Raw genomic sequence first — 12907 nt, forward strand, 5'->3', positions numbered from 1 at the left:
TAGCATTTTTATAATTTCTTTATATTAATTGTCGCATTATAACTATAAAAAGAAAAAGATATTTTTTTCAATTGTTATTTGTAAATTAGTCATGACAAGAATTCAAGATTGTAAAAAATATAATTAAAAAAAAAACCTGGTAAAATTTATTTCAAAATAGTTGTCAATTTTTTTAAAAAAATATTTTCAAAATCATTAAATCCCCAGAACAATTAACGTAATTAAATAAATTATTAAGTGTTCTAGTCTGGCACTTATTAAAAATACAATTTGTACCAAAATTTAACTCTCAAGGTAAAAAATAATGAAAGTAAAATGTTAAGTAAAGTTATTTTTAAAAAATTGCAATTTTTTTCTTCAACCCGCGACTTTTTAAAGCAATGTGAATTTTCTCCGCCATATTGGATACGCCATTTTTAATTTTGTAAAATTGAGCCTGGCTCATAGTTATTTAATAATTATTATTACTTTTTACAAATTTTGCAATAATCGTTTTTTGTTTATATTGTTCTAATAAGAAATTTATTAAAATATTTATTTATCTAACATTTTATTGTGCTATGAACTTTTTTAGGTTGGTAAAATAAATTTATGGGTCGTTGACGTTTGGAAATTAAAAATATTTAAATTCTCGACATTTAAATTCAAAAGTTGAGTTAAAAAATGTATTGTAATCAGGTTTGCAATTTCTTTTCTTTTTTTATAGTGAAATGTTATTTAAGCCAAATATAATTAATTTGAATTAAAGTTTTAGAATAAATATTATGAAATATAATTATAAACTAAATAAAATTATGTTTGTTACAGAACCTACTAATTTATTTATTGGTTCCAAATTTAGTACAAATAAATAATTTAGAAGGATTCAAATAAATTTTTTCTCTAGAAGTACACGCGTGAAAATTAATTTATGATCAGAATTCTAAAAACTTCAATAAATTATAATAAAATAATAATAAAATGGACTCACCGATCGTTGTACGAAGAAACTTTTTCACTGATTCTTCCTTTTTCCTTGTCTCTTCTCTATTTAGTCCTGTAATCACAACAAAAAAATTGTTAACACTCTTTTTGAGGATAATTTATGTACAGCTAGACCAATACAAGAAAATAAATTTTGAAGGTCAAGGAATCAAAACGATAATTATTATTTTGAAAACTTAAGGGTATTTTCACCTTCGTATGTACTGTTAAATTTGATTGGCTCTGACAAATATTCCATTTTCACTTCGGAGTAAATGAAAATGAAATATTTGTCTGAGCCAATCAACTTTGAAGACATGACATTATTAATTAATTATTAATAATAATTACATTTTTATTAATAATAAATAACAAAAAATTAATAAAAAAATTTTTTTAAATTTTTTTTTATTCATAATAATAAAATAATTTAATACAGAACACTACTTTTATCTAATAACAATATTTCCTTTTTACCTACTACAAATAATTAACCTTCAATAGGTATTGTCAAATATTTCTACACCAACTAAAGCCATCTGTGCATTCCCAAGAAAACCTTTTTCTAACTACCAGACTAAAAGTTCTGAGAAGTAATAACAGATGGAACCTAAAACAAAATTTCAGGGACTTCAGGTTAAACTAGGTTCAATATTTATGTCATGTACCTGACGTTTATTTGTTTTTATCAAGAAAACTAGCTTCCTTGGTTATAATTTTCAAAGAAAAACAATTTTTACAATAGTGGAAAGTAAGCTTTAAATGTTTAAATATTTCTAAGTTGTCTAATGTTCAATATTTATTCAAAAAATTAGTAGTAATAGTTATTTAAATAATTAGTAGTAATATTTATTCAAATATTTATTACAACAAAAAAGTGAAAATTTTAACAAGACCTAAAAGATGCAAATGGAAATTGACGAATCTGGTCCATATTTAAATGATGTCTTTGAAAAAAACGAATGTACGAAAACAAATTGTCAAATTAATGGTACATTGGGACGAGGAGTTAATATTCAGAATGCCGAGGAATCATTTTTAGAATTGTAAGTAGAAGAAGGATTAAAATTAGATACGATTAGAAACTTCAGACTTTGAACAATAATTTATCCAATTTAAAGTAAATTCGACAGAATAATTTTTATCTTTTGAATTATTTTTGTAAAATTTTTTGTTCAAAAATTGTTTTTATAGATCAGACAGACTTTCCGTACCGGATGGAAACGTCGATCAAGAGGAATTAAACAACAATTGCTTTGAACAATTCATTTGCTCAAAGTGTAACATACCAAAACCAAGTGCCAGACTTCTTGATATTCACATTCAAGAAGATCATGACAATATTTTCTTCAAACTCCTATCGAAAAAGCAACCTATGGTAACACTTTATTTCCTAATATAAATAAATAAAAAATCCAAAAGAAAATCTAAAATAAAATTAATATAAATAAAATCTAAAGTCGAGAAAAAAAAGAATTTTTAAAAATATCTTTGTAAGGAAAATAAATTCAATAAATAAATAAATAAAAAATTCAAAAGAAAATTAATATAAATAAAATCTAAAATCGAGAAAAAAAAGAATTTTTAAAAATATTTTTGTAAGGAAAATAAATTCAATAAATAAATAAATAAAAATTTCAACAGAACAATAATGTAAATAAATCCCAAAATCGAGAAAAAAAGAATTTATTAAATATTAGTGTAAGAAAAAAAATATTCAAATAATAATAAAAATTTCAAAAGAAAAGTAATTGAAAATTTAGAAAAATTTTCTTCTAACAATTGTAATAGTATTATAATTGTATTTTTCTCTTTTTATTTTCAGTATGAATGCTACGTACAAAAATGTAATTTAAAATTCAACAGTCAATCCGAACGAGACGAACATTGTTCTTCTATTCACAAATATACAAAAAGTTTTGGCACTTTTCTACATCGGGGACAGTTGGAAAAATGGGAATCAATAAATACAATGAATGAACAAAATCTCTCACAAAAACGAAAACATAATGACGATTTTGAAAGTAATAAAAAAATAGCCTGCGAAACTAATGTAATCAATGAATTTCAAACCGAAGAATCTAAATCAACTTTGAAATTTGTTCCAAGACAAATTTTACTCGATAAAAATTCGGCAATGAATTTGCGAACTCATTTAGCATAATTGGACTTAATTTACAATAATATACTTTTGCAAAATTCTAACATAGACTGAATTTTAAATTAACAAAGAATATCGTAAAATTAATTTTATTTCAATTTTAATTTTTTTGGTTAAGTTTTAAATCAATTTATTTAATTATTTAATTAATAACTTAATATGAATTAATGAATTAAATTTAATAATTCTGTAAAAATGTTGACTAAATATTGGGTATAGAAATTGTTAATATATTATACTTATAATGATCATAATATTTATTTCGTCATTCATTTATTCTATCCACACCTAAAATTAATAATTTCTGGGTATTTTTTTAATTTTAACAGTCAAAATTTTGATTTTCAAATAATTTTTTCTAATTTTTAAATATATTTCCTTCTTTCTTTCTATTTTTAAAAATTGTAATAAATATCTTCAAAATATGAAATTTGTCTCAATAAAATTTGACGAAATCTCTACTTTTGTTTAAAATTTTTTCAATTTATTATTTTCGGGAATTCATCTTGCAGAAATTATAATTAAAATTTATCAAAAAAATAATTATTTCAGAATTTCTAAAGTTTATTCAATGCCTTAGTAATTTTGTTAAATTATTTTAAATATATTTAAATTATTAAAATTATTACTAATTATAATAATAATTAAATTTTAGAAAATTTGAAATTGTAATTTTCATAAAATTTTAATTCTCGTGGAAAAATTACAATTTTAATTCAAATTTATTTTTCAACAAAATTTAAAAATTTTAAACTTCCAATTGCAAATCTTCTGGAATTTAATTATTTCTAAATACAAATAATTCTAATAATTTGAAAAAAAGGAAAGTTTATTTACAATACGTCTAAAATTCGAAATGTTTCAAAAAAACTAAGTCCTTCAGAATTTTTAATTTTAATTATTGAAAATTAAAATTTTCCCAAAAAATTTTAAATTAGAGGGTTCTTAAACTGTAATTTAATTTTATTGCAATTTGTGGAAAAAAATTTTAAAAATTGCATTTTATTAAAATTGAGAAAGTAATACAATCTAAGACTTATATTATTTTTTTTCAAATTTCGAAAGTAAAAAGTATTAAATTTCACTAATTTTTAAATATTTAAATAGTGATGTAATTAAATATTCAATTAGTATTTACTTTAATTGATTTAATTTTGAATTTAAATTAAAAATTCTTTTTTTACTATTTAGTACTTTTGAGATTTAAAATTTTACCTTGCTTTGAAAATTGTTTAAAATTTTTTAATTTGCAACAAAAATATTTTTTAGAAAACAATTTTTAATTACGAACGATATAATTAATATAAGTCATAATTAATTAATTAATATTAATATTAAGTAATGTTTGAAAAAAAATTGAAAATTGCATAAAATTACGCAAAATAATAAATTTACAAATATAAATTCACAAAAAATTTGTTTACTTTTATTATAAATATATCTTAAATATTATAACAAACTTTGTATATACATAGGAACATTTATTCGGAGATCAATCATATACTTAATGTCTAAATTAAAATCTTATATTTACAATTGTCACTTAATCGCTACTGACTATGAAGACCATATATATAAGTATAAAAAAATCCACTCTGCTCATTAAAAATATTTTCGATTCGAATTCAATCATGTTTTCTTATACATTAATAACATCAGTCTAATATCAGTCTTCTACTCAATCCCTGAAAATTCCATTTCTATTTTTTTTTTTATTTATTTATTTTTTTTTTGAGACAAAAGAAAACTGCGTTTTCCTCATTTCACAGCTTTGTAATTTTTTTTTCATTTTTTTGGTCTGAATTCTAATCTATATACAATTGAGTGTAAAAAATTTTTTTCATTAAACAAATTCAAGATCCTCTCATAAATTTTAATCAAAGTTACAAGTTTTTTTAAAAATAGAATTATAAAATTAATCTGAACAAAGTAGAATCTTAAACTGAAATTCTTAATTTTCTATTTATTATTTAAACCATTAAAAATGGTTTTCTTTTCTTTTTTGTCAAAATGATTATTTTTAATTGTTCCTCCAATAAAAAGGACATGGAGAAAAATTTCACAGCTCTTTGACGTTAATACTCGTTTAGTGAAAACTTTCTAACTCTCCAACTTTGGTGACAATTTTTGTTTCAAGCGTAAAAAAAATTGCATTTTTTATAATTCAAATATTTTTTTAAAAAATACAAAATAGTTATAAACAGTGATAGAAAAAAATCCTCGAGAAGAAAGAATTGCCAAATTGTAGATTAATTTTACCTAACTAAAAATAGGTATTATTTTAATTGCAATTGTTATTTTTTTAAATTACCAGTTTTTGTTTTTAAATTATCAGTTTTTGAATAATTATTTATCATTAATTTAATTTCAGTCTAATAGAAAATCAATTATAGAAAAAATTTCAAGAAAGAAAGAAAGAAAAAATTTTCAAACATTTAACAATTATACTATAAATTTTTATAGCATAATGATTAAATTAAATTCTTTCATTTCGAATAAAAAAGCCATTAATTAAATAGCTTACTTTGTTAACTTCCTTTTTTTATAGTGAATAATTAATTGCCATTTGATAAGTATCTCTCTACAATCGGCTAAGCCCTTCTTTGGGACTTCCTTAAATAATAATGTTTACATTATTTCTCAAAAATTCCTACCGATGAATTAATTAATTAAAATGATTTAATAATGATAATAATTAAGTGTGTGCAATGAAATAAATAACTATGAGAATTATCGAAAAAGATACGTATTAAAAAAAAAGTTCCCTCCCTCAGCGTGCCAGCGACTAAGTTTCAGGATGACTTCAAAAAAAAAATCATAATAACAAAATAATTTTTTTCGGAATTTTCGGCAAGGGATTAGATAGTTCCTTACCTAACCCGATAATGTTTTTATCCCTAAACTAATATAAATTAATTATTTTCTACCACTGTCTATAACTAGTTCACAAAAAAACAACTATAAATATTCATTTTAAACAATGAAACATAATTTTCATGTCATTTTCTTAAAAAAAAAAAAAAATAGAACAACAAAAAAAGAAAAAAAATAACGAAGAAAAAAGAAGAAATGGATTGTAGAGAGCAAGTTTTCCTAAAGAGTGAATTCTTAATTTGAGTATATCATACATCTTAGTTTTGCTGTTTCATTTCTCAGGGCAACCAACTCATACTTAAGTTTCAAATTTTCCTGTTCAAGGAAAGCTGCTCTTATTGCTATTTCATCTTCTTTAGCTCGTCTCGCGTCCCTCGAGCGTTTAGCGGCCTCGTTATTTTTTTTTCTTCTCTCCCAATAAGCTGCATCTTTTTCGTCCATGGTGCTGGTTGGCAATCCTGGACTTTTCGACACCCTGCAAGCGAAAGAAATTTGTTAATTAGTTGATTAGTTAAATAAAATTAAAATTATAATATTAAATCTAATTTTTAATTTATTTTTTAACTAAATTAAAATTAAAAATTAAATCAAAATTAAAAAATTAGTTGAACTAATTAATAGTAAATTAATTATTGCTACAATTTGATTGGAGTAAAAAAATTAGGCTAATTAAAAAAAATAAGCTAATTTTCATGATTTAATTTAGTTAAAAGCTCTCGTAAAGTATTTTTAACTGTTAACCTATTGTAAAAAAATTTAAATCAGTTCAAGTTTCCATTAAGTTGAATTTTAAGCTTTACAATGTTAATTAATTACAATTTTTATTTAGCAGAATTATCAGAATTTTTATTAATAATATTCTAATTTTTTTATTTTACTATTTTTTTCTCTTTTTTTTTTGTTCTAATTTATCTAATTCGTCCAAATTATAATTTTATTTCTAATTATTTATAAATTAAATAAAAATAAATAGTAATAAACTTTTAATAAAAATTGATCGAAGAAAAACTTTAATTTAGTTTTAATTAAATTTAAATTTAATTTAATTAAATAAAAATTCCACTCATTGGAATTTCAGCCAAATTATTAGTTCATCAATTTGGTTAAATCAAAATTCAACTATGGTAAAATTTTGCTGAATAAATATTTAGCTGAATAAAAATTTTGCGAGAAAAAAAATTCAATTTAATAAAAAAACTCTCAAAAAATATTATTTGAATAAAAATTCCGCTCTTTGAAATTTTAGCCAAATTATAATTAGTTAATTAATTAGAAATTTTCGTTAAATTTAAATTCAACTAAGGGGAAATTTTTTCTGAATGAAAATTTAGCTAAACAAAAATTTCGCGAGAAAAAAAATTTACTCTTATAAAAAGTCCTAGCAGAAACAAATTTAATTTTATTAAAAGCTCTCGTAAAAATTTAATGAAATAAAAATTCCGCTAAATGGAATTTTAGTCAAATAATTAGTTCATTAATTGCTAATTTAAATAAATAAAAATTCGGCTAAAGAAAAATTTTGCTAAATAAAAATTCAGCTAAAGAAAAATTTTGCTAAATAAAAATTCAGCTGAAGAAAAATTTTGCTAAATAAAAATTCAGCTAAAGGAAAAGTTTTCTAAATAAAAATTCAGCTGAAGAAAAATTTTGCTAAACAAAAATTCAGCTAAAGGAAAATTTTGCCAAATAAAAATTAAATTCAATAAAATATTCTTGAATAAAAATCCAGTTGAATCAAAACATGAAATAAAAAATTGAGTTGAAAAAGTGAAAATAAAAAAAATAATTTGCAAAAGTTCAGATATCGAAAAATACGAAAAAATAAAAATGAAAACAATAGCTCACCTCCTCATTTTAATATTCGTCCCCTCATTACTCCTTCTCACAGAGTCGAGCATCTTTTTCCGGAACTCCGAATACGCATCATTCGAATTTTGATCGTATATCAATTCCGAAACAACGCTCAACGAAAGTGGATCTTTGGGGTAAGCTTTAAATGGTCTTGCCGATTTTTTGCATTCAGGTGTCGACATTGTCGTTGTCGCAGGATCCTGTGTTGTCGACGTTGCATTTGGCATTTGAATTTGTGGCACTAAATGACTATTGCTATTACTATTATTATTATTATGACTGCTACTATTATTATTATTGTTACTATTCTGAACAATAATTGATGGTAACATAGTTGGCACTGTTGGTACAACTGTTTGTTGTTGTTGTTGTTGTTGTTGTTGTTGTTGTTGTCCAACTGATGGTAAAATTGGCACTGGTATGTGAATCGGTGGACTATTCATATAATTATTGTGCGCCAAATGATCAATTGAATGTAAACTGATTGCAGTGGTGTAGGTTTGTTCGAATTTTGGTTTTTTTGGTGATTCCTCTTCGGAAGGCGGTGTCACCATATAACTGCGCACTTCAAATGGATTCTCTCTTCTTTCACTTGAACATGATAAATTTGCCGCTTGCGTTTGTTCCTCATTTGACGAATTAAATGACGAATCGGAATATGTATCGCGTTGAATGCGATTCACGTAATTTGTCGTGATTATTGGTTGTTTCTTGCACGAGAGATCCAATACTGGTTGCTCTGTCTGTAACAAAAAAAGCAAAAATTAAATATTTATTAATTAAAATTAAATTAAATATTTATTAATTAAAATTAAATTAAATATTTATTAATTAAAACAAAATTAAATATTTATTATTAGAACCAAATTAAATATTTAATAATTAAAATAAAATTAAATAAATAGTTTTTCTAAGGATATCAAATTGAGACAACAAAACGAATCAAATTAATTATTTTTTACTTTATTTTTTATTAATTAATTTTTTCTTTTAATTAGAAAAAGACGCTTACCTTCACTATTGGATTTTTCATTTTTGAAGTAAAATCCAAAGCCTGAAAGTCTACAGCCGTTGGCAGGTACGAATTCATCTTTTCAACTGCAAAAAATTCAATGATGACGATTAATTAACGAATTACTATTGTAATTAAAAAAAATCCAGTACTATTATTATTGCTTTAATAATAATTATTATTAGCATTATTATTTTTTATCAGTATTATTATTGTTATTATTATTAAACATTATTAACTTTCGTATAGTCTTAAATTACATATTGTTTTGAGTTCAAAGAAAATTGTTTTTGTTAAATATTTCAGCGACAATAAAATTTTATTAAATTACCAAATGGCATTTAGTGGGAAGAAAAGAATTTTAACTGTATAATTAAAATTCAGGTACTTTTAGGATTCTCTTTAGAAAAAAATAATTCTCGTCCACCCGCAATTTGCAAAGTGAAAATTATCCCAGGACCACCCGATGAGGCAGTAAAATTCGAAATTAGGCCAATTGTAAAGAACAATTATACTTTGCTCCAATATTACGAAACATAGAATTTTTTCTATTCCTTTTGAAAATAGGTAGAAATTTTACAACACAAAACAATTTTGTTTGCCCTAAAATGTCACTTAAAAATTCAACAAGACTTGAATCGTTAATTTTTCATTATTAATCAAAATTAACAATGACAAAAATAAAATTGAAAAAGAATTAATAAAAAAAGTAATAAAACTAAAAAAATAGAAATAATAATAGTAATTATAATAGTAACAACAGTAGCAATAATAGACGAAAAAAAATTTTTATCTGGAACAGCGATAAGTTTCTCTAGAATAACGAAAGTTTTAACTGAAACAACTAAAAATTTGGCTAATCTATCGAAATTTGTAGCTGTTCCAGGCGAATATTTTTTTTCCGTGTTTTGAAAGACAGTAGACAAAAAAAGGAAAAAAAAATAAAAATTTAATTTTTATGGTAAGAAAACAATAGATAACAATATTTTTCAATTTTGAAAGAAAGTAAACAGAAAAAAATAGCAGCAAACAAAAAAAAAGTAAATAAAATTCAGAAAAAAGTGATTTAAAAAAATTCGATTCATAACAGAAATGGCGAAAAAAGAGAGGTAAACATTTTTTCAACTCTCAGTGTCACGAGCAACTTCCGATTATAATATATGTTATGAAAGATAGAATTTAAAAGATGGACAAACTGATGACAATGATCTTGAAATCGAGTTCATTACCCTTCACTTGTACTAAAGGATCATAAATTATATTTACATTTCAAAGCGATTACGTAATAGAGATAATCAAAATATTATAAGGCCGTATAAACTTGAAATTAGAACCTACAACTTTTTCAAAGTGAAATAATATTTATATCGAAAATAAAAAAATTGCCAACAATGACAAAACAAAATATGAATTAAAATTTAGCGAAATTTTTGAAAAATTGTGAATTTCAATTATTGAAATCAAATCGAAAATTGAAATTATATTTTAAGTGTCCAAAAAAATATGCATTAAAATTCAAGTGAACTGTCGAAAATTGCGAATTTGAATTTAATTATTGAATTCTTTAAAATAGTCATTTTAATTAAAAATCGAATTTCTTAAAATTGTAATTTTAATTGCAAATCAAATTATTGAAAATAAAAATTTTAATTGAAAATTTTTGAAAAGAAAATAAAAACAAATGTAAAAAACTATAAACAAAATTAATTATAGAAAGAAATATAAATAAATCGACAGCAAAAATAAAGTAGACAAAAAATACTACAAATTTGTAAAATTTCGAATTGCACTGTTACACTTACATCACTTTTTATTGTTACTAATAATAATAATCAATAAGTACTGTTAATAATTGTTAATAAAAACTTTAAAAAAACGCAATGCGAAAAAAGCACAAAATTCACAACTATTTTGCGTATCTTAATATTGTTTTTCTCTTGACACAAAAATATATTTCACTTCAAAATCAAAAAACTAAAGAAAAAATTTTCAAGAAACAATTTAAAAAATTATTATTAATATTATTATTATTGAAAAATAAACAAGAAAAATGCAAAACTGAGAGTACTTACCTATTTAATAAATCCCAAATTCACAAGAAACACACAACAAGGTGACGATGTTTCGTCTACCAATGACTTTTCGAAACTGAACAGACACGAAACGAAGTAAACCGAACTACAGAACTACTTAAGACCTGAACTACCAAAAAGGACACCGGAAACTTAAATAGAGGAGGAGACGACGGTTTCTCTATTTCCACTGTGAACCATTTACTCTATTCGAGGTAAAAATCGGTTTCAGAGAGGGTGGGATTTTGCTTATATATGCACGCAGTCCCAAAAATTCTTGGGAGTGGGGGTAAGAAAAATTGTGGGCGGGGAATGGTTAACCACAGTGGTAGGGTTGGCACGTGCCAATCAATGCTCTTTTCCAAGTATTTTTTTTTCAATTTTCTATACACAATATTGAGTACACTTCAAGAATCACTTTTCACTTTCAAAATATATACGTGGAGAATTATTTTTTCTATATCGTAAAGCAATTGCTTTACGATATAAAAAAAATAATTCTCCACGTTTACCACGTGTATATATAAATATAATTAGAATATTATATTTACTGAAAATAATAACAATAGGTAGAATATTGTATTTACTGAAAATAATAACAATAATTAAAATATTATAATTATTGTATTTTTTTAACAATTATTTAATTATGAATAATTATTATTTATAATTAATTATTTGTAGACGAGAGAAGCCTTTCGTGCAAATACTACTCCTAAATTATTTTAATGAAAAAAAATTTTTATTTGTTACAAATAACCGAATACTTGTCTAAATTATGAATTAAATATTTGCCTGAATCAAATAAATGTTTGTCTAAATCAAATAAATTTTATTTGAACGAATATTTTAGTATTTGAAACAATTATGATTTAATTGACTCTAAAATTATTCGATACAAATAAATATTTATTTTATAATAGAAAAGTAATGGTTTCTTTAAAACAAAAAAAATTTTTCTTTCATTGTACTATTATAATAATAAATTTTAAAAAATGTTGTGATTCTATAACAATTTTTGGCATTATTTTCAATTATCATTAGTGTGATGATTATTAAAATCATAATTGTTGTAGCTAGCAACAATTATTAACTAGTTAATAATAATAATTATTAACTAAATAAAAAAATAAAATAAAAATTATTAGCAAATTTATATAAATATTTATATTTACTGAAAATTAATAATAATGAAATCAGTTAATTATTATTATTGTTATTATTTGCAATAACTATAATAAATTATTCTTCTTAACTTATTTCGAATAGGAAAAAATTTCCGGCGGCGCATAGTAAATATTAAATCTTATATTAAATTGAATCATGTGAAAATTATGTTCTTTAAAAAAAATTACAACAAAAATAAATTAAAATATTGCTATTTAAATTGAAACTAATTTCCAGTCTTAAAATAAGCTTTTTTAAATAATTTTATAAAAAAAACTATATAAAAAAAAATTTATAAAAGTTGACAAAATATTATTTTACAAAGATTTTAAAGAAAAAAGTCTTATTTGATATCGCTCTTATTCTCAGTTATTTTTATCTTTAATTCAATTTAGAAATAATTGAAAAAAATCCATGAAAAAAAATTTACTTGGAACAGCGAAAAGTTTCTTTAAAATAGAAAAATTCTCAACTGAAACAACTAAAATTTTCGCTAATATAGTAAAATTTGTAGCTGCCAATGCAACTTTCATTTTACTTAATTAACTAAATTTTAGTTTAAATTAACACAAACCTCAATTTCAAAAAAGCGTTAAATTTACGGCGCATCTTAAATTAAAATTTTCTTTTCAAAATGTGTGAAAAGAAAAATGCACAATAAATAAGTTATAGAAAAAGTATAAAAAATAAATTGAAAATTAAATAAAATAAAAATTAAATTGAAAATTAAATGAAATATAAATTGAATTGAAAATTAAATTTAAATTTAAATGAAATAAAAATTGACTTAAAAAAATATAAAAATAG

At 22.4% G+C, this 12907-nt stretch overlaps 2 protein-coding genes across 2 annotated transcripts; one reads left to right on the forward strand and one right to left on the reverse strand.

Annotated features, from left to right (window-relative positions):
• The first annotated feature begins 1633 nt into the window (after positions 1–1633).
• LOC122510215 (zinc finger protein 511) lies at positions 1634–3380 on the forward strand. Its single transcript, XM_043624686.1, has 4 exons — positions 1634–1714; positions 1842–2009; positions 2158–2341; positions 2789–3380. The coding sequence occupies exons 2-4, from the start codon at positions 1867–1869 to the stop codon at positions 3125–3127; spliced, it is 666 nt and encodes a 221-aa protein (XP_043480621.1). The 5' UTR covers positions 1634–1714; positions 1842–1866; the 3' UTR covers positions 3128–3380.
• Positions 3381–4528: 1148 nt separating this feature from the next.
• LOC122510214 (protein giant) lies at positions 4529–11165 on the reverse strand. The gene is made up of 4 exons (XM_043624685.1): positions 10934–11165; positions 8862–8947; positions 7844–8592; positions 4529–6473 (listed from the first exon to the last, which is right to left on the reverse strand). Exons 2-4 carry the CDS (start codon positions 8937–8939, stop codon positions 6233–6235), a joined length of 1068 nt encoding a protein of 355 aa, XP_043480620.1. The 5' UTR covers positions 8940–8947; positions 10934–11165; the 3' UTR covers positions 4529–6232.
• Between the last annotated feature and the right edge of the window lie 1742 nt (positions 11166–12907).

The sequence above is a fragment of the Leptopilina heterotoma genome, unplaced genomic scaffold, assembly GCF_015476425.1.
Source record: "Leptopilina heterotoma isolate Lh14 unplaced genomic scaffold, ASM1547642v1 Lhet_68, whole genome shotgun sequence".
NCBI lineage: Eukaryota > Metazoa > Arthropoda > Insecta > Hymenoptera > Figitidae > Leptopilina > Leptopilina heterotoma.

Bases quoted from the DNA above. Each gene is read 5' to 3' on its own strand.
- LOC122510214 (XM_043624685.1), bottom strand. From the start codon at position 8,939: ATGAATTCGTACCTGCCAACGGCTGTAGACTTTCAGGCTTTGGATTTT. The intron at 8,593-8,861 runs GTAAGCGTCTTT...TTTTTGTTACAG, and splicing joins TGAAAAATCCAATAGTGAAG to ACAGAGCAACCAGTATTGGA. The intron at 6,474-7,843 runs GTGAGCTATTGT...TTTCGCTTGCAG, and splicing joins ACGAATATTAAAATGAGGAG to GGTGTCGAAAAGTCCAGGAT.
- LOC122510215 (XM_043624686.1), top strand. From the start codon at position 1,867: ATGCAAATGGAAATTGACGAATCTGGTCCATATTTAAATGATGTCTTT. The intron at 2,010-2,157 runs GTAAGTAGAAGA...TTGTTTTTATAG, and splicing joins GAGGAATCATTTTTAGAATT to ATCAGACAGACTTTCCGTAC. The intron at 2,342-2,788 runs GTAACACTTTAT...TTTTATTTTCAG, and splicing joins TATCGAAAAAGCAACCTATG to TATGAATGCTACGTACAAAA.